At 41.5% G+C, this 13552-nt stretch overlaps 1 protein-coding gene across 9 annotated transcripts in view; it reads left to right on the forward strand.

Moving 5' to 3' along the window:
* rhbdl1 (rhomboid, veinlet-like 1 (Drosophila)) overlaps positions 1–13552 on the forward strand; it is a 43292-nt gene that overhangs the window by 5709 nt on the left and 24031 nt on the right. For 2 of the 9 annotated variants that reach the window (XM_044101646.1, XM_044101654.1), the window contains exons 2-5: positions 1360–1391; positions 2083–2145; positions 5096–5692; positions 13360–13518. In XM_044101646.1, coding sequence (XP_043957581.1) covers positions 5654–5692; positions 13360–13518 — 198 coding nt within the window. In that variant the 5' untranslated portion in view covers positions 1360–1391; positions 2083–2145; positions 5096–5653. The other 7 variants (XM_044101647.1, XM_044101648.1, XM_044101649.1 and 4 more) reach the window with 7 other exon arrangements.

The following is a 13552-nucleotide window of genomic DNA, read 5'->3' on the forward strand; positions in this document are numbered from 1 at the left end:
AGACATTACCTGTAATGACATTTATATAAAGTCGTCTCATCTTTTGTAGCTAAAACTCCTTCATTTCTTCTAGGAAACATTTCCACAAGCAAAAAATCACACAAACAAACACTTTATGTCAAAGTAAGACCTCTTGCTTCTGCACAAGCTTTGTTGTTTTAACGTTATTTTCATGCAGTGTTTAATCAACAAAAAGACAGTTTGTTTAATATCACAGCTGAGTCCTGACTGGCAGTGGAGCCTGTTGGTTTAGAGACTTCATTATCCAATCAAGTTATGGTTTGTTTATGTATTCTGGATATTTAAAATGTTTTCCAGTTCCAGTGTTAAATGTTCTTTAGATATTAGTTTATTGATCCTTGAGACGGTGTATCTTATGCCATTTTCATGTTATTTATGATCATAATAATAATAATAGTAATCCATTTCATTTGTGTAACTCACATGAAGACTTTACAGGAGTTTAGTAAAATTACAAACATCGCACTAATTGCTATGCGCTGTACAATGGCTGCTGGAAGAGACAAATGTTTTATTGTTGATTTACCATCCAGAACCCACTTGCTGCTCCTTGATGGCAGGAAGCTCAACCAACGAAGATGAACGGTTGTATCATTGTGTGTCTCTTTGCAGACATTTTAACGTGGCAGTGTAAGTGTTGGGGGCGTGGCCAGCAGAAACTCATTTACATTTAAAGTGACAAGAGGCTCTGAAAGAAAATCTCATTGTCTGTAACAGCAGGTCAGAGGTTTATTGAAGCTTCAGAAACACGGTGGCGTCTCTGCAGTGAGGCAGCATCGCCCACACAAAATATCAGCACATTTTTTTATTTCTAATGCATTTTTAATTTTTTCTCTTTCTAAGTTTAGCTGTAACTCCTTCCTGTTTTGTTTCCCCGGAGACGCTGTAAGTGGGCCGGTTTGGGATAAAACTGTGTCACTCAGTGACCCGATTCCGGTGATTCCCCATGTTGCACAATCACTGGTGCAGAATCTGTTTAAATGTGAATGAGTGACGGTTCAGGAACTCCCTGAAGAGCCTTCAGAATCCAGCTTTCATCTGTTCAGCTAATTTATAGTGAATTTGTTTCTGGTCACACTCTGACTGTGGTTCCACCCAGAAACATCTTCAGGTGTTTATCGAAGCGGCTCCAGAAACAATCCAATGAAAAGTCCTTTCTAGGTTTTGCTTTTTGTCGCAGAACTTTCCTGCTTCAGCGTCTTCACACTGCAGCAACTTTATTTAATTTGGACAAAATAGGATGTTTCACAATTCAATAAAATCGCTTCTGTAATTGTCAACTTGAATTATTAAAAGATTTGCAGAAATGTTTCTAACAGATTTATTTCTCTTTTGCAGACTAGCAGATCTACTTCACCTTTGGAAATAAGGTAACGTCACAGTTCATTTCCGGTCCTTATTTAATTTATACCAGCAAAAAAACTGTGTTGTTTATTACTATCAGTTTATTTCTCTTAGGAATCATTTTGCACTGCAAAAAACACAAAATCTTACCAAATGTTTTTGCTCTAGTTTCTAGTGAAAATATATTAGTACATTAAAAATCTGAAGAAAACAAAACCTACAAGTAAAATTTCATTCAGATACAGGAGATTAAGTCAATAATTCTTTAATATTAATGAAAAAGCTACTAGTTCTACTGGCAGATTATTTTACGTAATTCACCAGTGAAATAATCTGCAGGTGAAGTGAGATAATCTGCAGTTTGGAGCTAAATAGTTAGCTCCAAACGTAACTAGCTAAATGTTATTTAACTTAATATTCAGCTGAGTTCCAGGCTGAATATTTATCTCACTAGTTTATTTATCTTGGAGCTCAGCTAAACATTTAGCTCCATACTAACTAGCTAATTTAGCATGCAAGCAAACTAAACCAAACTAATTTAGCAAACTAAATATTTAGCTGGGTATATATTTATAGTCATTTTTGACTGTGTAACTTTACAAACGGCACCCCAAACATTTCAGATCACTCAGCTTTAAAGAGTTCAGCCCTTTTTCAGCAGGAAGGCCGTTTTAATCTTCTTCCGCCCCTAAAAATGTCGTCCCGTCGTCTCTGTAGACTCCAGGACCAACATGGACGCTCCTGCTGTAACCGGACTGCAGCAGATTTGCATAACAGAAGGTGACAGAGTAACTGTGTGGCAGCACCGCCGCGCTCAAGGTGCCTCGGCCCAATCCATTACAACACGGCTCCGGTTAGACCTTAACATCCACTCACCTTGGACATGAAGGTCACATGCATTTCTGCTTTTATTGATGTCTTTAAAAATCTCAGGCTTGTTCAAAATACATTTGAAATTTATAGTTGATTTTTTTCTAATTCTGTGCAGACAGGTTCAGATTCATGGTTTTACCTCCATGAACTTTAATAAGATCCCTTTTTCCACACTAACGTGTTTCTGTGGCTTCATCTCAGTTTCTGATTGTTTATGGGAATTTCTGACCGTTTTCACAGGAAAGTATTTCTGAGGTCAGACAGTGATGATGGCTCACAGTCTGTGTTCTAACTCAACCTAAAATATGTTGGTTTCCCTCCACAGGCCTGGTATTAAAGCAGATATTTGGATTTGCTTCAAGAGACACATTCTGATATCGGGTGACGTTAGCACTAAGCTAGTTGGCAAACAGAAATTAGTGCCCTAAAACATTCAGTATGTACTGTAAACAGTACAGTATAACTTAATATTAATATCTAACTTAATATTCATAGATAATACTGACTTATTCTCTTTCTGAGGACTGGGTGAAGAATCTGGAGGCAGATTGCTAACTTTATCTAGCCAGCAATGCTAACTTTATCTAGCCAGCAATGCTAACTTTATCTAGCCAGCAATGCTAACTTTATCTAGCCAGCAATGCTAACTTTATCTAGCCAGCAATGCTAACTTTATCTAGCCAGCAATGCTAACTTTATCTAGCCAGCAATGCTAACTTTATCTAGCCAGCAATGCTAACTTTATCTAGCCAGCAATGCTAACTTTATCTAGCCAGCAATGCTAACTTTATCTAGCCAGCAATGCTAACTTTATCTAGCCAGCAATGCTAACTTTATCTAGCCAGCAATGCTAACTTTATCTAGCCAGCAATGCTAACTTTATCTAGCCAGCAATGCTAACTTTATCTAGCCAGCAATGCTAACTTTATCTAGCCAGCAATGCTAACTTTATCTAGCCAGCAATGCTAACTTTATCTAGCCAGCTCTGCTAACATCACTCACCTTATTTGTACTTTCATTTTAAGTGAGGATAAAAGTTTTGACATCTCTAAAAACGAAGCGCTGCACAGTTTACAACTAGGCCTGTCACAGTAACACATTTAATTTAACCCAGAAGTTATTGTGATAAATTATAATAATTGCTGTTTTCAGACCATTTTCACGTTTCAAGTAATATAATCATAATAATGACAAGATAATACATCATCAAAGATCAATAAATAATTCTAATGAACATTTTAAATATTCATATTCAATAAATAAAAGAGGGAAAAACACCAGACTGAAGTGTTTCTACTAATCTTTGGTTGAAAGAGAGAAAAGAAAGAAATGTCAGGTTGGCGATAGGTGACAGTGTGGAAAAATACATAATTAGTATATTTAGAGTTATTTGGAGTATAATTAGAGTTACGTTATTGAATTAGCACCCAATGAAAGCAGAGATGTTAGCAAATAAAATGTAAAATATATTATATGTTTTTAATATTTAATTATTGATGAGTGTATGTAAACTTGTGACTCTACACCCAGCAGTGAAACTTTGTCTTCCTCCAAAGGGATGAAGATGATCAGATACTCGTTTTAATTCAACGTCTTTATTGGTCACTAATGAACAGAGCAGTAACTCGCAGTAACTAGTTACATTTACTTGAGTAACGTTTTTTTTTAAATGTACTTTTAGGAGTATTTGAAGCTCCTGTATTGTACTTTCTATTTTTACCTGAGTCATTTTATTTCTGCTCTTACTTGAGTAAATTTCTGGGTTTTCTTTCTCTGTTTTAACCTCCAGACAGAAACTCACCTGCAGTTTCTGTTAAAGTTTCAGAAGATTTTTATTGACAGAAACTGATTTGGAAACATTTTATTTTGCCTGATTTTGTTATTTTTTGTTACTTATATGAATTATTGTCATTTTGGTTTCTTAAAATACCAAACTTTACACTTAACTTTGTATTTTGGTTTGTCTGAGGATGTAATTTTTAAATATTAAATGATTGATAATTTGCTCAGTTACTCAGTACTTCAGGTGCTGCAGCAGTGCTGCAGCAGTGCTGCTGCTGAACACAGTTTGGTTTCCTCGGCTCATAAATCAGAAACCTCTCAGCCTCTTTGACCCGGAGTCGTTTCTGCCTCCCTCCTGCCAACGTCTCCATCTACATCCAGCCGCACTTTAACACTTTTGTTTCTTTTATGAGTTGAGATTTATGTTTCCTCGTCCTGGCTCGTATCTTCACTGTCCCTGGGAAACGAGGTCACTGCGGATGTGAGCAGGAAAAAATCCCCTTTTCACCAGAATACAGAGGCAGAGCGATAACTTCCCCTTCCTCTGTCACTGGGGGGCTGTGATCTTCCTGCTCGGCTCCCTGCATGCGGTCTCATTATTTTTAGCTTATATTCATGTATTTCTCGTTATATTAAGGATTCGGGTCGCGTCTTCTTGCTGTTGTGGGGAAAATTTGAGCTCAGTAGTGGATCAGGAAGCTTAATTTAATTTAATGTGCTTGGTGTAGAAATTTAGATTACATTTGATCAGTGTGAAATGTAAAACTGTTCAGTTCTTCTAATTATAACAGGTAAAACTGTTTTTGATGAAAACACCTCAGATTTCTTTATTTCCCTCTTTTGTTGCTAAAAAGTCTCAGATAAAACCTCGGTGTTTCTCCACTGCTCCTTGTGGAGACATTTTCTTGGTCCCCATGAGGGAAATTGTTGTTTTTGGGTTGGTGGTTAGGTCTGTGATGGCGGGTTTTAGGTTGTAGAAATGAATGGAAGTCAATGGGAAGTCCCCACAAGTGATGAAAACATGACTCTGTGTGTGTGTGTGTGTGTGTGTGTGTGTGTGTGTGGTCTGTTGTAGTAAAAGCAAAGCTGCAGTGGATCCTCTCCCCGAGACGCCTTGCTTGTAGTGAGAAGAGCCGCAGCCCCTCGCCACTCCTTCGCCTCCTGCAATTGGAAGAAGGAGGCCACCTCCTCCCTCCCCCCGCCTCATCGGCATGCAGGCGGCGCAGTGTGTGTATGAGGAGAGAGGCGAGCGAGAGACGTAGCCGTCAGTGCGATGGGCTAGAGGAGAGCGAGGAGGCGGAGGAGCAGAGTGAACCCTGGATCTGCCTTGCCTTTCCTTCGCCTGTCGTCTGCCTGAAGCTGGGTTCGCCGCCGCGTCGCACCGACACCGAGCAGACCCTCGGACCTTTCTGAGATTGCTCCACCAGCCGGGAAAACCCAGACACCACCAGGCTTCCTCCTCCATCATCCTCATCCTCATCCTCATCCTCAGCAGCAGCGGAGCGGCCTGACGCCACAGTTCGGGCACCAGCTGCTACCAAACCGCGTCTCCTTCCTCCGCCTCGCCGCGCCGCGCCGCGCCGCTCCCTATGCCCTTGTCCTCGGCGGCTCCTCTCACCTCCCTGGCCAGTATATGGATAGAAGCTCCCTGTTTCAGCTCATACAAGAGCAGGTAAGCAGCATGCTGCGGCGTGTGGCGGAGGTTTCTATGGTTACGCAGGCTCGCCATCCGCCTCGCCGTCTGACCCGCGGACGGAGACGTGGAGGACGTGGTGAGGGCTGATGGCAGCCGAAGCTGGGTGAGATGGAGGTGAGATGGTGGAGCCATAATGGCCTGGAGAACAGAAGGTCAGAGCCAGCAGCAGGGGTGGGAGGGGCAGCATGGCTGGTTCTGTTTAACTGATGATGAAAGGGAAGCATGAGGCGGCTGACGGATGTTAATGTTGGCCAGGCCTGGCAGCATGAAGTTACACAATAATATTGATGCTTTGACTCCATTTTACTATAATATGATGACAGAATAATACAAAAACACGTTTTCAACATCAATAAACTTTCTATTCTAATAAGCATCTAACAGTGGAAGACATTTTAAAAATGCCAAATAAATAAAACAACAAATAAAATGATGGTGAAGTTGAGGCCAAAACACCAAACTGAAAACTTTATCATCCTCTTGGTAAAAAGAGAAAAACAATAAATCATGGAAATTATTGGGCTTGTTTTGATTTATCATGAGATTAATTGATTTATTGCAAGATGTTGGTCAGATGAAGCTGCTGCAGCCACATATGAAGAAGTTTCTCTGAATTATTATAAATTATTCACTGCAGAGAGTCCGACCCCAATACACACATCATACCTTATCAATTAATTTAGTAATTGATTAATCATTCACTGGAGTTTCAGACTCAAAAAACCCAATTTCTGAAAAACCAGCAAACTCAGAGCAGCAATTAATACAAAAACACAAAAGTTTACAAAAATATATGCATTTTAAATTTAAGGTTAAAAAAACCTTTTGTTTGGTGTTTCGTCTGGTGGAGATTTACTGGTGTCGTTCCTCCACCTGCAGAAGACGTTCCTCTACATCTGGTTCTCCTGTTTTCTGGTTCTCCTGTTTTCTGGTTCTCCTGTTTTCTGGAAACTTCCGCCCAAAACTGCCTTTTTAACCTCGCAGTCAGATTTAGTTTCGGTCTTCCAAGTCCAGAATTAAGAAACCCAGACGGACTTGTGGGGACGAGTTTATTTTTAGCTAGAGATTCTGGAAAACAGCAACGGGACATTTCTGAGTTTTTGCAGCTCTGCAGGGTTTGATGTTTCTGATTTTAGCCGTGCTGCTCTTGGCTTGGATAATGAACGGGCCTGTTGGGATTTGGGCTGATTGGCAGATTTATTGGGTCGGACATTTTGAAATTGATTGGGGCGGCTGCAGGAGGTCCAGAGGTTCTGAGTGACCCGTCAGCAGCCTGCTGAACAGACCCGAGGGACTGCGGCTCCATGTGATTGCAGACACACCAGCATTATTTCAGGCTGTGTGTGTGTTCATGACACACACCAGCATCGTTTCTTCTGTGGATCGGGTTGAGAGGATTCTGTCTGGTGACGCTCCAGACGCTGAGCAGATCCGGATCCCTTCGCCCTGCGTGAGCGAGTCTGACTCATCTGTGTCGGGATCAGCTGCGATGTGAGGCAGAGACTCGGAGACATGAAGCTGTTATTTCCAGGTTGTAAACTGCTACTTGTTTTATTGATCAGCAGCCGTTATTTTGCTTATGCCAGGACGTTCGAACAGACAGTTTGTTAAAGCACAGCTGAGCGGACCGCAGTCCTATTAAGCTCCGGTCCGAACCTAATCAATCTCTCCGGGTGATTTTTCCGTCTATTTATGGGACTCCATGTGGCGGCCTTTGATTTGCAGAAAGGTCTGCTTAATTGGACCAAAAGGAAATAAAATGTGCCAACAATCTGCTGCCTGGCCAAACCTTGGACACTTTTCCTCATCCTTTTCCCAGGAAAACATTTTCCAGATCAAAGCTTTGTTGTTACATCTCTACCCTTCACATTTCTATTCTATCACTTTTACTGGAAGCATTTCACAACACACACACACACACACACACACAACACACACACACACACACACACACTCCAAGCCAAGAGCAGCACGCCCACAATATTTATAATCTGTAAATATCACAAAACGACGTGTTCATGGTTTCATTGTGACCAAACACCTTTTACATCAGGACAAACAAAGACAACGAGTTAAGAGACGAATGTTTTCATTTCAGGTTGTGTAATCGTGTGTAATTGTGTGTTATTGTGGGTAAATGTGTAGTTAGGTGTTAGTTAATGGGGTCAGAGGTCGCCTGCCTCAAGGTTTGAGAAACGGTCCCTGAACCCGGCAGCAGACGGACTTATTGCTTCTTATCTCGGTAGGTTTTGTGTCTATTTTATGTGTTTAAGGTAACAACCTGCAGTGCAAACCTTTCTGAAACGTCCTTTAGACCAGAGCTGCAGGTCTGGAGCAGAACAATCGCTGTGAAGCACATTGTGGCGCTGAAAGGAGAGGCAGACTGAAAGCGCCACATGATGGAGTTTGTTCTCTCTCTGTGCTGAGCTCAGGGTATTTCTGGCCTTTGTAAGCTCACACATTTTGCTCTTTACTTTGCAGCACTGCTGATAACATGACAGGCGTCTAAAGTTTGCCATAAATAGGTGTGGGACTATCTCCTTGTGTCTGGTTTGGTTGTTATCAGGGTTATTTCTGTCCCATCTTGAGGTTTTCAGGGTGTTTTTGACACGTTCATGTTGAGCAGCGAGGACTCTCCTGTCTTTAATCCTCCTGCTTGTCTGTGTCCTGTTGAGAGAAAACGTGATTATTTGGGTTGTGGAAACTATAAGTAGGAGTCTGTTACATGAGGTGAGGGAGTTGTTTGGGTCTTTGGCCCTCCTGTTGCACAGACACATGCAGAACATGCTCTGTGATTATTACAGTCACTGACCCGGTTGTTGGCGAGAGCTGAGGGCTGCAGAGACAGCGCTCAGGGTTTTCTGGTTCCAGTATAAACAAGGTGAACCCTGTAAATACCACAGCCTGCTCCACACACAGCATCATTCAAGCTTCAGTTCACTGAGACCAAAATACTCTGCAGTTCTGCTGCTGAGGCCGACAGTGAGGACGTTTCAAATTTAGAAACCTGTCAGAAATCAGTCAGATGTTGCTGTTTCTTTGCAACATAACAATATAATTATAAGTTTTCCCCAAAATAATAAATGAAAACTAGAACAGCAAGCAGTTATCAATGGGTTCCCAGCCCTCCCAGTAAGTCTGGCCATTGAATTTTCTACTTAGCCTCAGAGCTAACTGGCTGAAGTATTTTGTGTGACTAGGTTACAGTGGCTGACAGCAAACATGAACAAACAAACAGAAAAAACACAGAAAACAGAAGCAAAAACTGACAATACAAAAAAAACATTAAAAACAAAAAATGTCTGAACAAAGACAAAATTATAACAGTAAAGACTTTTCTCCATTTTATGCTATTCTGAAAAGCTTCAGGCTCAAAAAAAAAAAAAAGCAAAAATATCTCAAACAGCAAATATAAAACACTGCAAACTCTCTCCACAAAGCGGAAGTCCTCCAGGCCACTAGGGGGAGCCTGGAGGAAGGAAATTACCGACACAAATATGCTGCTGAAAAAGACACAAATGCTGCGTTCCTGTTCCACTCGGAAATGGAAAATTCTGACTTTCCAGTTGAAAAGTCCAATTTATCCACTGGGAAAGTGGGAAAAACTGCGACTACGCCCAGCCACCATTTTTAAGGCTGACATTGCATTTCAAAATGGCCGCTCCTCTCATGAACAGTTGAAAGCTGCAGTGGAGTCTAAAATTAGTGTTACATGAACTCAAATTAAAAGTGGCGTTTGTCTGAAAGGTTAGGTGTTAGAAACCAGGTTTATGGGCGCCGCCATGTTGAAATCCACACTGTGACCTTGAGCTGACCTCCAACAATAACCTTTTCTTCCTTCCTCCAACTCTTTTCTGTTTGTTATTTAATATTTAAAAATTACATCATCAGATAGGCCAAAATGTTAAGTAAAGTGGAAATTTTGTTATTTTAAGAACCAAAACGACAATAACTTATATTAGTAACATAAATAACAAAATCAGACAAAATAAATGTTTTCAAATCAGTTTTTCAATAAAAATCCAGATATTTTATTCAAGTAATAATTCATAATAAAATTACTAAAGTAGAAGTAAACAGTACAGCGTAGTAAAAGTAAATCTTTTCAAGAATTACTCAGTAAATATAACTAGTTCAGTTTTAATCAGAGTCGGAGTTTCCAAGTTACCAGTTTTAGATTCAGTCTGTGTGATTTCGTCATGCAGAGTTTCCTGCAGGTGTTTTGACCTTTGACCCACCTGCTGAATGTTTTTCAACGGCCTCAGGTTTCAGGTCTGCTGTGAAACGTTTGTTTCTGACGTAATGTTGACGCTGAGGGAACGTTTTCGCCTCACCAGCAGGTCTCTGCTCTCCTCCGACTCACGAACGCGTCGCCGTCCGTCTCCTTCCTCGCTCTCCTCTTCCATCCGCCGCCCCGCCCTCCTATCGATGATCTCCCACCGCCGTTTACAGCTAAACCCCCCAAAACGCCGTCTCTCCTCAGATCCGTCCCCTCCCTTTTCCCCTTCCTTCAATCTTCTGAAGGCGGAAAATCTTTCGTGTCTTTGCTTCTGCCTCTGGGAAGCCAATATGTTGGAGGGGGATCATTGGTTGGGGGAAATGCAGCCGGTAACCATAGCAACGCATGCGGCTTGTCTAAAGTGTCGCCTTCACTGGTGTTGAATTGCTTCAATAACTGCTTCCCTCTCTCTGCTCTCTATGGCAGGCAGTTTTAGCATAAAATCGGTTTTGTTTGACTGTCAGTGATTCATGTTCCAGAAATCTGAGAAAGCATTTCGACAATCCTGAATGTCAATTTAATATTTCTGCATTCTCAGAACTCAATATCTCTCCAGTTCTGTTGAGTCAAACTGTCTTTCAAGATTTCTAAAATAACGTCACAGTGTGAAAAGTTACAATTCAGGATATCTCGTAATTACAATGAGTCAAAATCACATTTTTATTTCTCTGAGCTGTTCAAAGTAGAAAATACCACAACACAGAATCTACAACACTAATTCTGTCAATTTGGACACTTTGCTTTAGAAAGCTGCAAAGAATTTCTCATTTATTCACTTCCAGCCCAGGCAATGGATTTAAGAACAACTTTAAAGAGCAAAAGTACGACTGTCAACCCATTAACAAAATTAATTCTTGTTTAAAAAAGTTTTCGGCGTGGGGTCGGCGTGGGGTCGGCGTGGCGGCGGCTCGGGGTCGGTCCTCCGGCAGCGATCGGGGTCGGCCCTCCGGCAGCGATCGGGGTACTCCAACCTGATCTCTGTCTGGTCTCTGGGACGTGCAGGCGGACCGTTGCAGTGGGGCACTCCTCGCTGCAGGCCGACTTCCTCCATAACGCCGTCGTTTCTCATTCTTTTCATCAACCTCCCACACCCATTCTTCCCTTTTTTCTGCTTCCTGCCCCCTTGTCCTGCTACACCGTGCGTTACCAACACTGCAGATATCTGCACCGCGCTGCTCGGCTCCCCTCAGGGGAAAACAGGGCCGCCTTTCAGCAAGTACCCACAGACCTCGGAGTAAAAGGGGGATTATCTAAAAATAGGCCTGGGCTTTCTGCCACCTCAGTTCGTTTTCACCGTCTCCTTTGGCTTCATGTGCGTTTTAGGATCACAAGTTCCTGATTACTGTCAGGAATATACGGTGGGTTTGACTCTGGTGAGGAAAGTTTTCCCATCTGATAATCCGGTGGATTCTGTTTGATTTGGGACCCAAACGGCAACATTTGTTTCATTTACAGTCAAACCAACCAAACCCTTTGAACAACCTGTTCCCCTCCTGGCCTGTGGGGGCACTGCACCACATTTTGCAGTTGGAGAATTTCTCTTTAGTCTTTGGCTGAAGCCAACAAGCCATTTCTCCCGCTAGCGCTAGGTTAAATGTTTGTTTTGACTCTTTTTACCCAGAATGCTCTGCGCTGTAGTCCACTTCCTGCTATAGGGTGCTAACATAAGCTGAAAGAAAATGATCCTGCTCACAAAACAACGTCCAGGACGTCATTTCAACACAAAAATAAGTAGCAGAACTAATGTTTACGATTAGTGCTTCATTGTTAGCGCATCTAACGTTTTAGTTAGCAGTGCCCTCCACCGATTTCTAGTTAAAGGGGCAGCATCATGTAAAATGTACTCTTTCTTTTTTTAACTTTCCATCATGTTTTAATGTTTTTCTTCATCAGAAACAAACCTTCAGTGTTACTTTGGTTGTTTCATGTTTGAGAAATCCTTTAATCACCATGGTAACCATTCAGTTGAGCAAAACGCCTGGGTGGACCTAGCCCCGCCTTCTAGGTGAAGCTCCTCCCACACTCAGCTCCTTCAGACTAGCCAGCAGCAATTAGCAACCAGTGAACCGAAGAATTTTGTTTTCATAGCAGCTAATCCGTCTGCAGTGAATTTTTTCTGCAATTGTAAGAATCATGTTAATCTGCTAGTTGCAGCCAAACCCTGAAATGTTTTTTTTTTCACTGATGTTTCTAGAACGTCCCCACATAAATTTATAGAAACATTTATGTGGGAAATAAATGTTTCCCACATAAATGAAAGGAGTCAGAGTGGGTCCTGATTGGTCGGTTCGCCCTCTGTGAGCAGCGGAGCTTCACGCTCTGCAGCTTAACGCCCCCATTCTCATGCCGCCCAGATGAGATTCCTCTCCTGGAAACGAGCAACAGGGATTCTCCGTCTGGAGCAACGAGGCGATTGCTTTCAGGAACTGCGGAGATGAGAAGCGGTGACTGCGGCTCCTCATCTCTGTTGCCTCCTCAGTTTGTCCTCCGGTGGTTTTAAGCTGAAGCTGCACTAAGCAGAGCTGGCAGGAGAAATGAACCGTCCGCCGAGGAGCGGCTGGGTGGATTTAGGACAGAAAAAGAGAAAAACTAATAATCTGCTGCTGCACGTCGCTGGATGATGAATTAATAATATGTATATCAAGATAGACACGTATTTCTCACAGTGCCAACTCTTTTTCTCTTAATATTATGAATTTATTCTAAAAATTTATTTTTTATTGTGGCCCTAATTTTCCACTGCAAAAAATAAGTTAGATTTTATGATAAAAAAAATTATAACCAGTTTAATTTGAAAAAATTTTATTAGATTTTTGTATTTTTCTCATATTATTCTGATTTACAGTCAAAGTACTTTTTTTTCTCGTACTGTTAGTTATTCTGGGATTATTTCAATTTTGTCTCATACAACTTTTTTGTAATGTTATGTTTTATGTTTCGTTTTTTTTACAGTATTGACTTTATTCTCTTATTTTGACCCTGTCATAAAAAAACAGATGATGTTTTATGATTTATCATTTAAAAACTATTAGATCCAAATGTTCTTATTTTTCTCATATAATTTTAACTTTATTCTGCTATTATTCCGATTTACTGTCACGCTACTTTTTTAATGATTTGTCCTGTCCCTAATAATCTGTCATAAAAAACAGTAAATTTTATGATTTATCATTTAAAAAATCTTAGATTCAATTTTTTTCTTTTTTTTCTGACCTTTTTTCTCTTCATCTCTCCCGCCCTCCCAGCGCTCCCCCAGTGGCCCCCCAGTGGCCCGCGCCCCACACTTTGAGAAACACTGCTGAATTGTTTTACAGAAAGATGCTCACTGCAGGTAAACATTACGTTGGTGTGTTTTTCCCTGCAGTTGGACCCAGAGAACACCGGTTTCATCCCCGTGGAGAACTTCACCAGCTTGGTGGAGCACCATGAGCTGCAGCTGGACCCGTCCAAGCTGGACATGCTGTTAGCGCTCGTCCAGAGCAATGAGGAGGGCCAGGTGTGCTACCAGGAGCTCATCGAGCTGGTGAGTCCAACACAACGATTTGACTTCAGGAAAG

The sequence above is a fragment of the Gambusia affinis genome, linkage group LG20, assembly GCF_019740435.1.
Source record: "Gambusia affinis linkage group LG20, SWU_Gaff_1.0, whole genome shotgun sequence".
Classification (NCBI taxonomy): Eukaryota; Metazoa; Chordata; class Actinopteri; order Cyprinodontiformes; family Poeciliidae; genus Gambusia; species Gambusia affinis.